The sequence below is a fragment of the Xenopus laevis genome, chromosome 3L (genome assembly GCF_017654675.1).
Source record: "Xenopus laevis strain J_2021 chromosome 3L, Xenopus_laevis_v10.1, whole genome shotgun sequence".
NCBI lineage: Eukaryota > Metazoa > Chordata > Amphibia > Anura > Pipidae > Xenopus > Xenopus laevis.
This window is the reverse complement of record NC_054375.1, coordinates 81,599,541-81,615,631: the sequence shown is the minus strand read 5'-3', so window position 1 is coordinate 81,615,631 and position 16,091 is coordinate 81,599,541. Positions and strand designations below refer to the sequence as shown.

At 36.5% G+C, this 16,091-nt stretch overlaps 1 protein-coding gene across 7 annotated transcripts in view; it reads left to right on the top strand.

Moving 5' to 3' along the window:
• kif21a.L (kinesin family member 21A L homeolog) overlaps positions 1 to 16,091 on the top strand; it is a 76,925-nt gene that overhangs the window by 44,566 nt on the left and 16,268 nt on the right. For 3 of the 7 annotated variants that reach the window (XM_041586450.1, XM_041586449.1, XM_041586452.1), the window contains exons 21-28: positions 2,109 to 2,210; positions 4,076 to 4,241; positions 7,405 to 7,425; positions 11,692 to 11,752; positions 12,683 to 12,737; positions 14,319 to 14,530; positions 15,272 to 15,385; positions 15,739 to 15,861. In XM_041586450.1, coding sequence (XP_041442384.1) covers positions 2,109 to 2,210; positions 4,076 to 4,241; positions 7,405 to 7,425; positions 11,692 to 11,752; positions 12,683 to 12,737; positions 14,319 to 14,530; positions 15,272 to 15,385; positions 15,739 to 15,861 — 854 coding nt within the window. The remainder of the gene's footprint in view (positions 1 to 2,108; positions 2,211 to 4,075; positions 4,242 to 7,404; positions 7,426 to 11,691; positions 11,753 to 12,682; positions 12,738 to 14,318; positions 14,531 to 15,271; positions 15,386 to 15,738; positions 15,862 to 16,091) is intronic. The other 4 variants (XM_041586451.1, XM_041586453.1, XM_041586455.1 and 1 more) reach the window with 2 other exon arrangements.

Genomic DNA, 16,091 nt, shown 5'->3' with positions numbered 1-16,091 from the left:
TTATAGAGTCAAGTACTATATGAATATAATTTGCTTTTCTTTGAACTGTCACTTATGCACTTGAATTTCCAGTTATTCAGGTGCTAGATCTGCTTCCTTTCTCTCAAAAAGGAGACGTATTTTATGACTAAGATTTCTAGCTAACTTAGTAACTGGTAGCTTTTTGCGTTACATTTTAAGGGATTGTCATGATTTTTATGGTTTACTTTTTATTTCTAAATTACACTGTTTACATTGCAAATAATTCACTCTACTATTTAAAATGTTATTCTTGAACCAACAAATGTATTTTTTTAGCTGTAATATTGGTGTGGAGACAACTCAGTGCATTGTGCCTGCTTCTGAGCTTTGAGAAGGAGCCAGCAGGACGGAACTGTTTAGAATAATGTGGCCCGCTCGCACACCCTGGCCTTCGAAGGTAGATGCCTGGTGCACGGTGTTGGAGGGGTCGGCACCCTCCCAAGCAATCAGTTTAAGAATATACTGGATCTCACGGCTGGTTCAAGCAGGGAGATACCCTTGCGTGTTTATTTTCTGCAAATAAACACGCAAGGGGATCTCCCTGCTTGAACCAGCCGTGAGTGCCAGTGTATTCTTAAACGGGAACTGTTTTGAGACGGTTATTGTTTCTCCCCTTCCCATTGTATTATACCATGACCTAGGTTGTGTTTGCATTGATAAAAGGGAGAATATGAGAGAGGGGTTTTCCTGCTTTTGTGCTATTCTCTTGTCTACCTTTAGGTGGTAGCAATGCAAACAAATCCTTCAGCAGAGGTGTAAGGTAGCTGCTATCTGGATGAAGTCACATGACCCGAGGGCACCTGGGAAAAGGACAATATGTCTAGCCCCATGCCAAATTTCAAAATTAAATATGAAAAAATGTGTTAGCTTTTTTAAAAATAAATTTAAGTGCAGGATTCTGCTGGAGCAGCACTATTAACTGATGCATTTTTAAAAAAACATGTTTTTCCACAACATTATCCCTTTAAAGTTTGTTGTTTTAATCATCAAAAGGCTAAGGTTTTTGTTATTTTTTTAGCTAAACAGGGAAAACAGAAAACTACTCCATGTTTCGTCCCTATGAGGTAGAGTACAGTGCACAGGTAATCCCTTTTCATAATGGAATCCTGCTATGAAAACATTCAAAGGAGAAAGGGAGGGGCTTATATTCTAGAAATCTAATTATCTAACTTACAAGGGCCAACGATGGAGTATCTTAAATTTCCTTATTTGTCTTGTGTAGCTAAAGAAATAACAAAAAACGAATATGTTTCATGATTAAAATAAGTGATGTACTGCTATTTAGGTTTCTGTAGTGTTTAAAGAGGTGGGTTGACTTTAAGTACAAGTTTAGTATGTTATAGGATGGCTAAGGCTAGAAATCTTTTCAATTGGCCTTCATTTTTTCTTTTTTTAGAGATTTGAATTTTTGCCTTCTTCTTCTGACTCTTTCTAGCTTTCAAATGGGGTTCATCATCTTAAAAACAAATGCTCTGCAAGGCTACAAATTTATTGTTATTGCTAAACATTACACATGTATCACCAGCAAAAGTGAAACATGCATTTATTAAAAATAGACATTTATATTAATATTCTGTTCTACAGTGACCCCCAACCCCCTTCTTTCCTTGTACTCCACAAGAAGTTTACATATTCAGTATAGGTCACAATTTTGTGCCCAGGTCATGACTTTATATTTCATTATAAAGTTTTATGTTTGGGTGTGGTGCACCAATATAGTTTAAGGTCATTAATTACTCCAATTACCAGATATTCCTGATATAATTTCACAAAAATGCTCTTGTGCTTTGCAGAAATGACTGTTTGGGGCTATTGCTGATGTAAGTGGTTGTAATATTCATCAATCATGGTTGAAATTGTGATGTGTGGAATATATGTCTGTTAAAGTTTAGGCATCTTGCACACATGTGCAACAAGCTAGACAGATCACATACCAATAATCTCATTCATGGACTTCCATTGCTGTTGGTTGTGTGTTCCAGCCATCCTTGGCCTTAGTCAAACTTTCAGGAGGCCTTATTTGGATTAAAAAATGTGTTATTAGGTAAACTTTTTACCTGTTTGTATCTGTCTGTGGTGTTTTACAGGAAGAAGGCGATACTCTGGATGTAACAGCAGTGATTAATTCATGCACTTTAGCTGAAGCACGTTACCTCCTTGATCATTTTCTGAATATGGCTGTCAGTAAGGTAAATATATTTCTTTTTAACGGTTTTTAAAGCTTTTCATTCATCTGCACATTTCTCAAGGTCGCTAAACAAGTGGATCTTTCCCCAATATTAACACCTTGAGGCGGACAATAGGGTGATCTGATTGTGTGGCCCTAGAGCCAAACAAACGAAACACAATGAATGGGATACAGGCCATGGGGCTGAGGACTTCATCAGTAAGCCAATTTGTCATCACCCGGACAACATTTTTAATCCTTTCTGATCAATATCTGACCAATTTCCAGATGATATCCATGGGTGACTGTCACTACTATTTGTCAGACATAACTTTTGCATGATTGCTCTCTGTCAATTCATGACCAGAGCATTTGAAATCAGAGCTTACGCAACTATAACTGGATGCGCAACACAAACGGGACTCCAAAAGACAATATAAGTAATAGAATGAGTGTGTGCCTCCTAAGAATAATATCACCAAAGTTTATCGGATCTGTTCCGTTCCCCAAAACTTAGTCTCTTTAAGCGCACTGTGTGTCTCAGTACAGCAATCACTTTCTCACATCCACCACTCATCTGCGATCCTCAAAAATACAAATAGAGACACTATGGGGCCGATTCACTAGCTTCGAGTGAAGGATTCGAAGTAAAAAAAACGTCGAATTTCGAAGTGTTTTTTGGGCTACTTCGACCTTCGACTACGACTTTGAATCGAACTATTCGAACTAAAAATCGTTCGACTATTCGACCATTCGATAGTCGAAGTACTGTCTCTTTAAGAAAAAACTTCGACCCCCTAGTTCGCCATCTAAAAGCTACCAAACTCAATGTTAGCCTATGGGGAAGGTCCCCATAGGCTTTCCTAAGTTTTTTTGATCGAAGGATATTCCTTCGATCGTTGGATTTTATCGTTTGATCGAAGGAATAATCGTTCAATCGCACTATTTGCGCTAAAATCCTATTCGATATTCGAAGGATTTTAATTCCCAGTCGAATATCGAGGGTTAATTAATAGGGATGGGCGAATTTTTTCGCCTCGTTTCGCCGAAAAAATGACGCCCATAGACTCGTATGGCAGCGTGCGTCAAAAAAAAAAGACGCGCGTCAAAAAAATTTTTTTTGACGCCCATAGACTTTAATGGGCGTCTGCGACATTTCGCCAGCGGCGAATTTTTGGCGAAGCGAAACGGGTCAAATTCGCCCATCCCTGTTAATTAACCCTCGATATTCGACCCTTTGTGAATCGGCCCCTATGTGTAGTACTGTGGTATTAATGATCAGATCCCTGCTAAAGATTGTACTTACAGGATCCTTCCGATCATATAAGCAAACAGGCTTCCAAACGTTGGGCGCTCCGGCTCACAAAACAGTCTGTTGTTTCTTGTTCCACTTGCACACGATCTCCCTTTCTCTTTCTGGTTACCGCATGCAAACTACGGATCCCCAGGAGGGTCAGTCCACGGAGCTCTGTGTGCTGGAAAACGTTTTCGAGCAACAAAATAGGGGCTCAGAATCTTTGATTATACTTTATTACAACAGATGAATATCCAGACTTACATTCAATACTAAAACTTCGCGTTTTGTGAGAATTCTCACTTCCTCAGAGGCTCCTATCCAGTTCATTGGAGCAGTCCTATTATACTCCTCTTAATTTGAATATTCCATTAATTAATCAATGCCAATTAATTAATCAATTCATGCTAACAAGTTAATGCTCCATGAATAAATATGTAGATGTATAAAAGCTGTATAGCTAACATGGTGTGAAGATTACATCTTAGCTACATGTGATGTTACATCATTATATACATGTATAGATCATGAACAAGGCATAATGGATCATAATCCATTCAATCGATTTAATTTGATTTATATTTTCCTTTCAGAGTCTTCAAGCAGCACAGAGAGAAGCTCAAATCAAAATTCTTGAAGGGCGCCTTAAACAAACAGAAATAACTAGTTCAACCCAAAATCAGCTCTTGTTTCATATGTTAAAAGAAAAAGCAGAACTAAATCCAGAACTTGATGCACTACTTGGCCATGCCTTACAAGGTTAGTACTATTGTAGTTTATTATGCATGCTAGTGTGAGTTACAGCATGCTATTTCAGCAGTGCCAAGGGGATATTTATCCTTTGCACACGATGTGGCTGCTTGTACTCTCCAGTATATTTCTGAAAGTGGCATACCATATGAAACATTATATCACTTAATATTTGCATTCATACTCCCTAGAAAATATACATTAATCACTCCACTTATGTCCATAGGTAGATGATTATTTTGTTGTCTATAACACGTTCATGTTAATTTATTATTGCCCCTATATTATATATAAGGGCAGCTAGCAAGGATTGTTCTGTGCCCAAAATGAGATTTGTGTGCATAATGAATGGTATATTTATGCTTTAATCTTAACAGTCCCAATACCATAATCAGTATGAAGTCCAAATGCTTTACCTTTTTCACTATGGTAAAAAATAATCTTTCATAGTTGGGGCTAGGACAAAGAAAGTGAGAAAAGCGGCAAGGTGGTTTCTTGGTTATCGCGTATCAGTTATGTATTCTATATTCATTTAGTCTTTCAGAAAATGTTATATCTGTAGCTTCAGCTTTACTGGAAATCTGTGTTTATAAAATAGATTTAACTTTATTTTTATCCAGGAAGCTGAATTTATTTTTGTCAGGCTATATTAAGTATATAACCTTCTAGAGTATATTCCTTGTTTTATTAAAGATCATATGAAAGCCATTTTATCGTTAGGGAAACTTTCCAACAGTCAGGGTAGTGTTATTACATTTCTACAATTTTAACTATTTTAAATTATAATATATCTACCCCTGAATCTAACAGTAAATGACCAGCATTTATTGTGTTTATTCTTAGACAGGACACTCTAGGTCCTTGGCAACTTTGAGAAGCGAGGAGAAAGAAACCCCACCCCAGAATTTTTTAACCGAGCACCGTCCTTCCCCTTCCCAAACCACGTTGGTGCTTGCCCTGAATGCTCCCTCAATCCCACTTACTGATGCTGTAACAATGCACATGTTTCTGGAAGGCAGTTAGAATCAAAGCACCTTCTAAATGCATACCTTTTTACATCATTGAAATCACCTGTCACAGCTCTAGCAGTTGTCCAATAGCAGCTCCTGAATGGTTAGGATTTTGTTAGGTTAGGGATTTGGTGCTGTTGGTGTTCTGGTGGATTGTTGCTTAACTGGAATTGCTGTAGAAAGGTTTGTAATGGAGCTGTGATTGGATATAAATTATGTAAGCAAATATAGGGAAGAGTTTTCAGGATGTAATTCTACTTTTTGAAGACACTCTGATTCTTTTAATTTAATGTTTCCAAGACCCTTTATGTCCACTTTTTAGATATTAGGGTCACTGCAATTGGTTGCAATTCTCATTTAGAACAGCCTCCTGCTCTGTTGTGTTACCGGGACCTATTTTGTTGTTCGAGCGGGGGATGACATGACTGTTAATGGTGCATTGTTTTAAGTATTATGTCAGCAATGGAAGTTTGCATACCGTTTAATTTTTTTTTTTGCAATTTACTCCAAAACATTGCACCTCAATGGACTATGCAAAGTCTATTAATGTAAATGGAAACAAGTAAATGCTTAAAAAGAAAAGAGAGCGCATAAGGGAGAACTCCCATTGTGTATCACCAATGGTATAGTTGCACGGTTTCAAAATCCTGTTACAGGCAATGTGAGTAATATGTATCAGGTAAGGGTTCACCACAGTGCTCCCCCTCCCGCCTATATACTCGCAGGCACAATATTGAGTCGCTTTTCAAAATACAATTTGATCTGTCAGTGTTTCAGCAATGGCAACCGAGTCGGTGGGTGAGAAAACAATAGAAGATACAAGATATATATATATATATATATATATATATATATATATATATATATATATATATATATATATATATAGTAACAAAAGAGTCCGCACACACAGGGCTTATGTGAAAGAAAAAATGGTTGTTTATTCAACGTTTCGGCTCAGCTACACGAGCCGTCCTCTTCCTGAGGACGGCTCATATAGCTGAGCCGAAACGTTGAATAAACGACCATTTTTTCTTTCACATAAGCCCTGTGTGTGCGGACTCTTTTGTTACTTTACTACAATTGTGTTTCCAGTTCCAGCACCTAGGCATCCGACCTAGCGCTGTTGATATATATATATTTCAGAGCTTTATGGATAACGAGTTTCCGGATAACGTTTCCCATACCTGTCCTGGCCTTGTTTTATATGATATATTCTATATGACTTTTCTGCAGTGTGCATCCAGGCATTTTCTCCAATAAGTGAGTGCAGCTATTTTTCCTTTTTTAATATATTTATATTCATATATAGATAGATATCTATATCTCCACAAACTGTTTCTCAACAAGTCAGTGGTGTACATTGATGCAGCTTGGGACTCCCTGAAAATAATTTTTGGGTGCCCTTCACTTCACTTGTTATCCTCTGTGCAACTTACATCCTCCTGCCCCTTCCCCCCATGCAGTGGGCTCACTGTGCTGGCTCACTCTCAGCAGACAGCATGGAGAGAGGATACAGCCAAATGAGGATGGTGTAAAGTGGTTGAAATGCAGGTCTGGGCCCCATTGTCATGGAGTATGCTGCACACAAGTTACATTACTCGACTCTTAAATCTTAAGGTGCCCATACATGTGCTGATAAAAGTTGCCTACTCCGTCACTCAAGAGATAGTTTGCAACTTGCTGGCCAGTGTACGGGGCCTACTGTCTGAATATCAGGTCCTAAATCAGTCATATATCTTTCAGGCAAGTTAAAACATTTTGCACATTGGCAGGTTTCCATAGGCCCCAGTGTATAATCAGATCATTGGCTCTAGAGATCAGATCAGCACATGGGTGGCGGAATTGGATGGAACTGGAAAAAAAAATACCAGCCTTTATTTTTATTTTGCCCTATTAATAACATAGAAATCAACCATCATTTTTACCGGCCAGGCCAGTAAACTACCGTTCAAGTAGCAACCCTGTCCATACTTAAATCATAACAAACCGAAGCAGTATGGCGGTTTCTGTCCTTTTCAATCAAAAGTTAAGAATATTTTCTTGCAGAATTCCTTTCATGTGATCTTTAATTAAAATATGTTAAAATTTGCTTTGTATTGTTTGGCTGATTAGTTTTTGATTGCAGTGTTTTTGTTCTCTTGTTGCTCAAACTTACACAGATCTAGATAGCATACCGATAGGTAAGTATTTTAGCTTACTCCATGTTATGCCAATGCATGACTAACTCATTTTTCATAAGCGCTAACTAGAAGACCACGCAGAGTTTCTGGCAATGTGCACATTCTGCATGTCTTTTAATGGAAAGCATTCTTAACTCACAGTCTACGAACTTCATTTCTCTTGTAATGCAGAACATCTTAACTGTTAAATGCTAAGTACTATTTCCCTTATAGTAGATTATGCATAACATTAACAGTTGTTAACTTGGAAATTATACTCCATAACATTGTTTTTCTCACATTCGCTCCATTTTTTAATTCTTTTACCATAAAAAGTGCCATCTTTCTTTTTAACACATAATACCAGTGTCTTCCAGGACTAGTAGCTATTTCCTATATATGTACTGTATATCTATTTATATTTGTTGACATGTAAGGCAAACAATATTACATTTAAGGTAAACTAATTAATTTAATTAATTTATTTTTATAATGTTTAAAATGGCAAATTAAATCTCACTTCTACAAATGCATGTTATTCCATTGAATATCCCTACATAGCACACAGGCTAACAAGAGATATCCTAGGTCTCCAGATTATCAAATAGAGAGAGTTGTTCTACAGCTTGGTCAGAACCTTACTAGCGTAGTATGTATTCAAATTTATAGAGAAATGTGCTATGAATGTTCATTATTTCAGCACTTGTCTCATTGCCCATACTCATCGAGAGTAAACACTGGAATAGACAAAAAACATTATGTGAAGACAACCCCATGTCCACTAGACCATTACATTACAGGTCTACATGAGCAATCTTTCCTGTATTCCTGGGGACATTCCTAAATATAGTATTCTAAATCTGTCCTCAACAAAGTTATACTGAGGAAGCAAAAATAAACGTGCTGAAATGGCCAGCAACACCATAAAGTAAAATATACAAAGAAATTCTTGTGACGGATGGGGAAAGGGTATTATATTGGTTGAAACTGCACACCTTCAATCCCCAAGGTCCTATTGGGGATAAAAACAAAATACAAAGAACAAGTAGAAGGTGGACTCCAACACCAATATATTAAAAGTACAATTTATTATATAATCTGGCTGGCCAGGAAACACAGTGAATGAATATGAATAAATAATTCTAAAATCAGTAATAAATACAATCCAGGTCACCACTGATAAGACATTAAATCACTGGAGACTGCTTTGTCCTGCAGTTTTGGCACTTAATTCAACTGTTTTATCAGTGCCGGTTAAAAATCATACTGTGTGCCATTGCCCTAACCTTTTTTTAGCTGGAGAAGTGCTGACTTCTGCTACATTGTCAAAACCAGGAGTGCACAAAGGGACAGACAAATAGTGCTTTCAGTTATATTTTCTATACTATGTATATGCTGTATAGCCTATGTGGTGTCTGCTATGCAGGTAGGGGCAATACAGCCTTATTGGATTTATTGGTTGATTTGTTGCCCACATTAACCCACAGGTGAAAAAACAACCGAAATGTAGGGGGTTATTTATCAAAGGTTAAACTTTAGAGTTTTAAAAAATGAAAAAAAAAGTTGTGAGAAAGAATTCACAATTTGAATGGTTTCTAATTTAAGAAAAAACTAGAATGGTAAAAAACTAGATTCAGCGAGTTCGGGGTTAACAACCTGAAAATGTGAATTATTTCAGCTTTCAGCAAAAAAAACAAAAAAAAAACACAAAAGCTTGAACAAAAATCCCACCGAAAAAACTCGAACATCATGAAGGCTTTTAACATGTTCAAATGGTTCAAGGGACCTCTGCCATTGACTTCTACATGACCTCGACAGGTTTTAGATGGTATATATTCGAATTCTAGCTATTTCCAGGGTAGGGGTGTAATAAATCTTAAATTCAAGTTTTTTTAAACCAGAAACTGATTTTTTGACCCAAAAAAATATCCTTAAAAACGCAAAGGTTTGTTGAAAACATAGCTAGATTGATAAAATTTTACATTGCTGTGAGTAAACTTTTAAAACTGCATAGTTGCCAAAAATTGCCACAGAGGGTTTTTGAAATCATTTGCCCACAGCAAACTACATTTCCAGCAATGCCATGGTATTTTGTTCAAAAAGACTTAGATGTGGAAGAAAAGTGTTTTACCCTTTTAGCTGTGAGCTCCAAGTTTGTTTGTAAACAGTTTAACAATATAAAGTTCACATTTGTCCATAACATTGTTTTTAAAAAAAATGTATGGGAAAAAATCTCATGTCCACCTTTTCCAAATAACATATTTATGTAGCTGCCCTAGGCTTTATAGGACAACTAAAGCTTAATAACGAAGTAGGCTAGACAGGCTAGACATATTTTCCTCAATGTTTTTTTTTTTTCATTCATTTTCAAGACTAACATAACAGTTTAATACATAATATATAAGGGTTACAGTAGGTGGATGGGGTGATTTGTTGCCTGGATTTATAGTAGGGATGCACTGAATCCACTTGAAAAAGAATCCCAAATCCTTCTTGAAATATTCGGCCGAATACCGAACCAAATCCTAAATTGCATATGCAAATTAGGGGTGGGAAGGGGAAAACATTTTTTACTTCCTTGTTTTGTGTCAAAAAGTCACAAGATTTCCCTCCCCATCCCAGATTCGGTTGGGCCAGGCAGAAGGATTCGGCCGAATCCGAATCCTGCTGAAAAAGGCCGAATCCTGGATTCGGTTCATCCGAAATTTATAGACATGCCAAGAATTCGTCCTGTGTGGTAGTACCCTTAGTTCTACATGATGACCTTTCTTACTCATTTAACTCTTTTAAAAAACAACTTGTGTAATTGCCCTAATAGTAGCTTAATACTGTAAACACTATACTTTATTAGTATTAATGGCCTTTAAATTAGTGTCAGTTTGTTAAACAACCCATTGTTACAAACAACTGAAGAGAGTGGACTTTGTTAAATATCAAACCAGTATCTGCTACCTAACATGCTATGGGTTGCTGGAACTGGAGTTTTATTTGGCCAGTAAAGCAGTTACGGAGTGGCACTGGATTTTACTGATTTGCACTGATACTTCCTTGTCTTTCTGCAGAGTGAATGATATTGACTAAGCTACATTTCTTATAGTTACAGATGTTTAATGGAGTATTACTGAGTTTTGCACTTAAATAATAATAATATATATGTAATATGTAATGATATTAATGCTGAATTATAAGTGACTGAGATTAAATCAACACGATTTACTCAAAGACTCATTTGACTCCATCTGTTACTTTAAGAGTGACATATATTTCCTACCAAATAATATTAGAAACATGCTCATTTGGAGGTCAGATGTGATTTGGGAATAATACATGCCACATCTGTATCATTTCAGAAAGTGAGCCAAATGCAAGTTGTTTTGATTTTTTAGGATTATAATGTGATTATTGTGTAAAACAGTTTAGTTACTTTGTATGATTTGACAATAAATATATAGCTCACAGGCATGGTTTATGCCCAAGTGTGCATTTTTGTTTTTAGGTGATAATTGTAGTGATTCATTTAAAGACATTTTCTGAAAAAAGGTCTGAGACAAAACACAGTCAAATCATGACAATAGCCTAATGGTGTGCTTTTGATGTTAATTTACATTTGATGTTAATACCAGCTGCAGGCAATTAACTGGGACTTATATTATGATAAAACCTGCTTGTAACGATCATTTCATATTTGTGTTTTTTGTTTCTTATTCTTGATGTATGCATTTAAATATTTTACCTTGCTTAGCCCCGGGTGCACGGTAGAAATTCCAAAATATACTAAAAAAAGACTAGAAATGTATTAAAAGGTGCATGTACAGACAACGTGACGTTTCGGTCCCACTAGGGACCTTTCTCAATAATATTTGTCCATTGACATAGCGAATTAACCAGAAACCGATTAAAATGTATTATATATATACAGTATATATATATCTGAGAAGGTATTTCTACTCTCCCTCATTGCTTACCGCAGAGCTGCTAATGTGTTTATACACTTTCCAAAAAACTGAAGTGGAACTGTCAAAATGTCCATGCAGGTTTCTAAGGCATCTTATGAGCATGGCCAGTTACTGTAAATGGAATTTTGCTAATCACAGTGCCAACTGCTTAGGTTTTCTCACAACCTGAAATGGGAGATACCATAAAGCCAACATATGTATTGCTCTAAACAAAACTGCTGTTAGGTGTGAGGGTATAGTGGCCCCAATTATTAACAGTTAATTACAAATATTCATTTCTTCATTTCTGTTTATTAGTTTCTCATTTCTGTTTTGTATAATTTTTTGACAGAAAATGCAGAAAACAGCAGTGATGATGAGGACTCATTACAGAGTCCCAATACAGAAGGCAGGTGTGTATTGCTTTTTTGAGTATTTGGAATGTTTTTTCTGTAAGTATTTAGTCGTAGGGTGTGAGTGGGTCATGGGTTAATTTTGTAAATGCATGGGTAGAGAAAAAAGCCCCAAATTACCTTTCCATTAACTTTGAATTGAAATTGCCTGAATGTACTAGTTGCCATTCAATACTGATGATTACTGCTATTCTCATACAGTTGAGTAACTGTAGAGGAAGCCTGAGGAACAGGGGGGGCTGGACTTGCGGGGTCTACTTCCTCTATAACCACTCTGTAACCCCTGAAAGTTTGTGCAACCGATATGAACTATCTACAGTAGGCAGGAGTGAGGAATGGGGTGAACGTGGCAGGTGGGTAGGTTGCTATGAGCTGGGCCCCTTTGAAAATGTCTTTGCGTTGGGGGGGTGCAGTATGCTGCTACCCATCACTGATTCTCTGCATCCATACTGTACTTTTTTCATCTTTAGCTATAGGTGTTATGCGGTCAGTGTGTTTTATTGGTGTCACATTTTAAAGTGATAATGTCATGGCCATTGAATTGAATCATAAAACCTATTCTAAATGCAGTTTAGCTTTCTGCATCATTCCATTAAAACTAAATCAAATATTTTTAAATGGAGACCTAAAAGTGCATGTGTATTACCTATTCCCCTATAATAGACAGACAGGGGCATAAGCAGGCAGCCCTTGCATGGAACCAACACCATTAAAAAAAATAGTAGGATTTGTTTTGCCATCAGCATAAATTTATGCCAGCTTAATTACCACCAAGTAGAAGGTACTCATTTTTTGAGGAATTCGTTTTTTAAATAGGACATAATGGGAAATGTAATCATGGTGTTTGCAAGCATTGTGGATAATGGTTAAAATCTTAAATTCTTAATTTTGAGAAAAATCTCAATATATTTTTTTTTCCTTTTAATAAAGTTCTTTGTCCTCTGATCTCATGAAACTATGTGGTGAAGTCAAGCCCAAAAGCAAGGTAAGACTAATATTTCTACAAACTTTGCTTACATGTTTGTTTCAGAGAGCATTATAATTTGTTGCATTTTTTTATGAGCATTTCTTTACGGTAAGAATAACTGGCAAGAAGTAGGAAGCATCTATTATCTAACTTTATTTCTTTCCTGCCCTCAGGGGCAGACTTATCAAAGTGTGAAATTAGAGCTCACCACACCTACTTTCTGTTCATTCCTATGGGATTTTTAGAAGCGTATTTATCAGAGTGAAATTAGAGTTCACCATTTGATAAATACACTTCTAAAATTCCCATAGGAATGAATTTAAAGTTGGTGTGGTGAGCTCTTATTTCACACTTTCATAAATCTGCAGGACAGCAGATGATCTTGAACCTGTTTACTACAAACACCTATCCATTGAGCCTTAAGCTGGCCATAGACGCACAGATAATATTGTACGAAACAAACTTTCGTACAATATTCGGTGCGTGTATGGTGGGAAAAGAGCCGACCGATATCAACAGAAGACTTGGATATCGGTCGGCTCGTCGTTAGGGCTGGACTGAAAATTTTGATCGTCCATTGTCAGTGCTGAATCGTCATCTACCTGTATAATGTGACGATTCAGCTCTACACGTGTTTATTGAAACGAACGATCTTTCTTGGGAGGATCTTTTCCCACCTTTAGGTCTGATTTTAGCAAAATGTGTTTGTAAGTTGGGCCAAAGAGCACTTCAGAGTAAAAGTACAGCAGTATTTGTATACAAATTGCAAAGGTAATTTGGAATTTTCCGCAGCACCGTAGAACTGTATATGTAAATTCATATAGGGCATCTATTTTTTTCATTATGAAATGCCACACTTCTGAAGCTTTTTTACTTAAAAATTAGCTATTATTCTAATGCTTTACTTGACCATAGGTGTAGATTTTTTTTTTCCTAAGCAGTAATATCATTGAGAGTTTAAAGACTTAAAGGACAAGGAAAGGCTTTTCCCCAACTGTAGTATTTTGTAGACCCCCCCCCCCCCCCCGTTGTACCTGATTGATAAGTTATTTTTGGAAAAATGTGTGCAGTACTCCTTATGTGGCCTTGGATAAGTTCATCCGTTCATCCTATGTCGCGGCCTCCATTTTCCTGAGTGTGGAATCATCATTGTGGTCGCTCCTAATGATATGTACATGCACCAAGCACGTAACTAAATCTTGTACACTCTCACAAAGCTCCTTGTCTAGTCTTATAAAGCCTGCTCATAAATCTTTTTTAATTCATATGCACTGCCTGATGAGGGTGTTGGTCTTCATGAGGGAGAGGTGGATGATTGGTATTTTTATAAATTAACTCAGATCATAAGCGTAATTTCTACAATGATTCTTACAATCTGAAAAGGGGCTCGAACTAGAAATGAATGATCCAGCATGGATGATATACTGGAGATATGCTTGTGATAGAAGATTACCTCTTTATAAACCTTTCCTTGTCCTTAAATAACAATATGATTATCTATTTGGTGATTATGGTTACATTTCATAACATGTCACATTGTAAACATAATTCTGTAAATTCTGAGTATGTAGTAATAAGATTTGTCTCTGATATCACCAGGCACGGAGGAGAACCACAACTCAGCTGGAGTTACTGTATGCAGACAGCAGTGAGTCTACTCCAGATGCAGGTGCTGGAGAGACATGTATACCAGCTACCCTTCTCCCTATTCCAGAAATGCAAGTGTCTGGGCTCAATATGGAACCAAGTGTCATTACTGTTAAAGAAAAAGAGACACTGCATTCTGGCCTACCTTCTAAAATAGGCACCGTGTAAGTCTGTACTTGCAGTTACCAAGCCTGTATGGCTTTCATTACAATTCTTGTATCATTCTAATCAAAATTGATAAAAATTCTCTCCCACTCAAATTCTACATCAAAACATTTTTTGGTGGTATAGTTATCTAATGTTGTGGTAATTCAACTTTACTGAAGTCATGTGGCATTACATCACATGCATATTTTTTCAAGTCAATGTAATGTTAATGAAAATTTATTTCATTAGACTTTTTTTTACTTGTTGAAACTGCATTGGGTCTTTGCTACTATGTTAACGTTTTGGTAGAAATTCCTTACATCTGTGCTAAACTGCTGAGTTGAGCAGAAGTCATTATGAAGACATATGGTTACTAACATGCTATGACCCATACTTATATTATGTATTATATTCTGTATCTTTAGAGTCTTTCTCATATTAATTATGTTATTTGCATGAGCTCAGATGCTTAGTCAACCTCTTACCATAAACATCTTGGCTTGAGATGAGCCTTTACGTCTGTCAGCTTCAGTTATATTTCTGGCAATTAAGACAACAATTAAGACAACTTCCAAGCTCCAAATATAACGGCAAAGTATTTTTTTTTTTTGTCTTATTGTTATCCTGCAGAATTTACTGTATACTTGTACAGTATATTGGTATAGGCAATTCAGGAGAAAAATTAGGTTATAGAAACTTCATCTAAACTGAAAGTACCTGCCTCCCCTCCTACTTATCCACAGATCTATTGTCTTTAGATCAAAACCGGTAACTTTGGCTGAGAAAAGAATTCCAGAACAATCACCAGCAACAAGGAGGAGAATGTATGACAAAGGTGGTGATAAGTCAATAAAAAATAAAGATCAAAAGTTGTAAGTATAACAGTAAGAGTGCCAAAATGCCAACAATAGAGAATGTGTTGCACTGAAAGTTATCTCCAAGGCTGGACATCATTATGTCAAAGTGGACAATTTCAGGTTTCTTTTGCTTGCCAAATATATGGAATAAGCTTGCAGATTTATCTAGGTATATTTATCCTTGTGTAAGCCTCTGCATCTTTAGCCTATTTTTAAGATTAATTTATAGGTTTGATCATCTGCCATTCACCAGACATGCATGTGTATCAAATCATTTGGTGGGTGCCCCATTAATCACTGAATCACTTCTGACTTGAATATTGCATGACACATTGCACTGAGCATTCATGTTCTTTTTTTTCTTGTAGCTCAGATTCTGGAACCTCAGAGGCTAGTCTGTCTCCTCCTTCTTCCCCAACAAGCCGGCCCCGTAATGAAAAGAATGTTTTTAGCCGCCTCACAGTTTCTCAGGCAGCATTACAGAAGGATAAGTAAGTGACAGGAAGATATTCAATTCCTTGAAATTAGCAGACACAAAGGAGATTATTTAATGTGCAATTTCAGAATAATTTGCCAACATGTGCAAAATGCATATAACGTGATTTATTTCACTTCAGATATTTTAACAATAATCAGGTAATAAATATTTTATGTAAAATTGTGTATTGTAAGGGCAAAAAGTTCCCAAACCATAAATTGACCTCATCAAATAAACTAATGG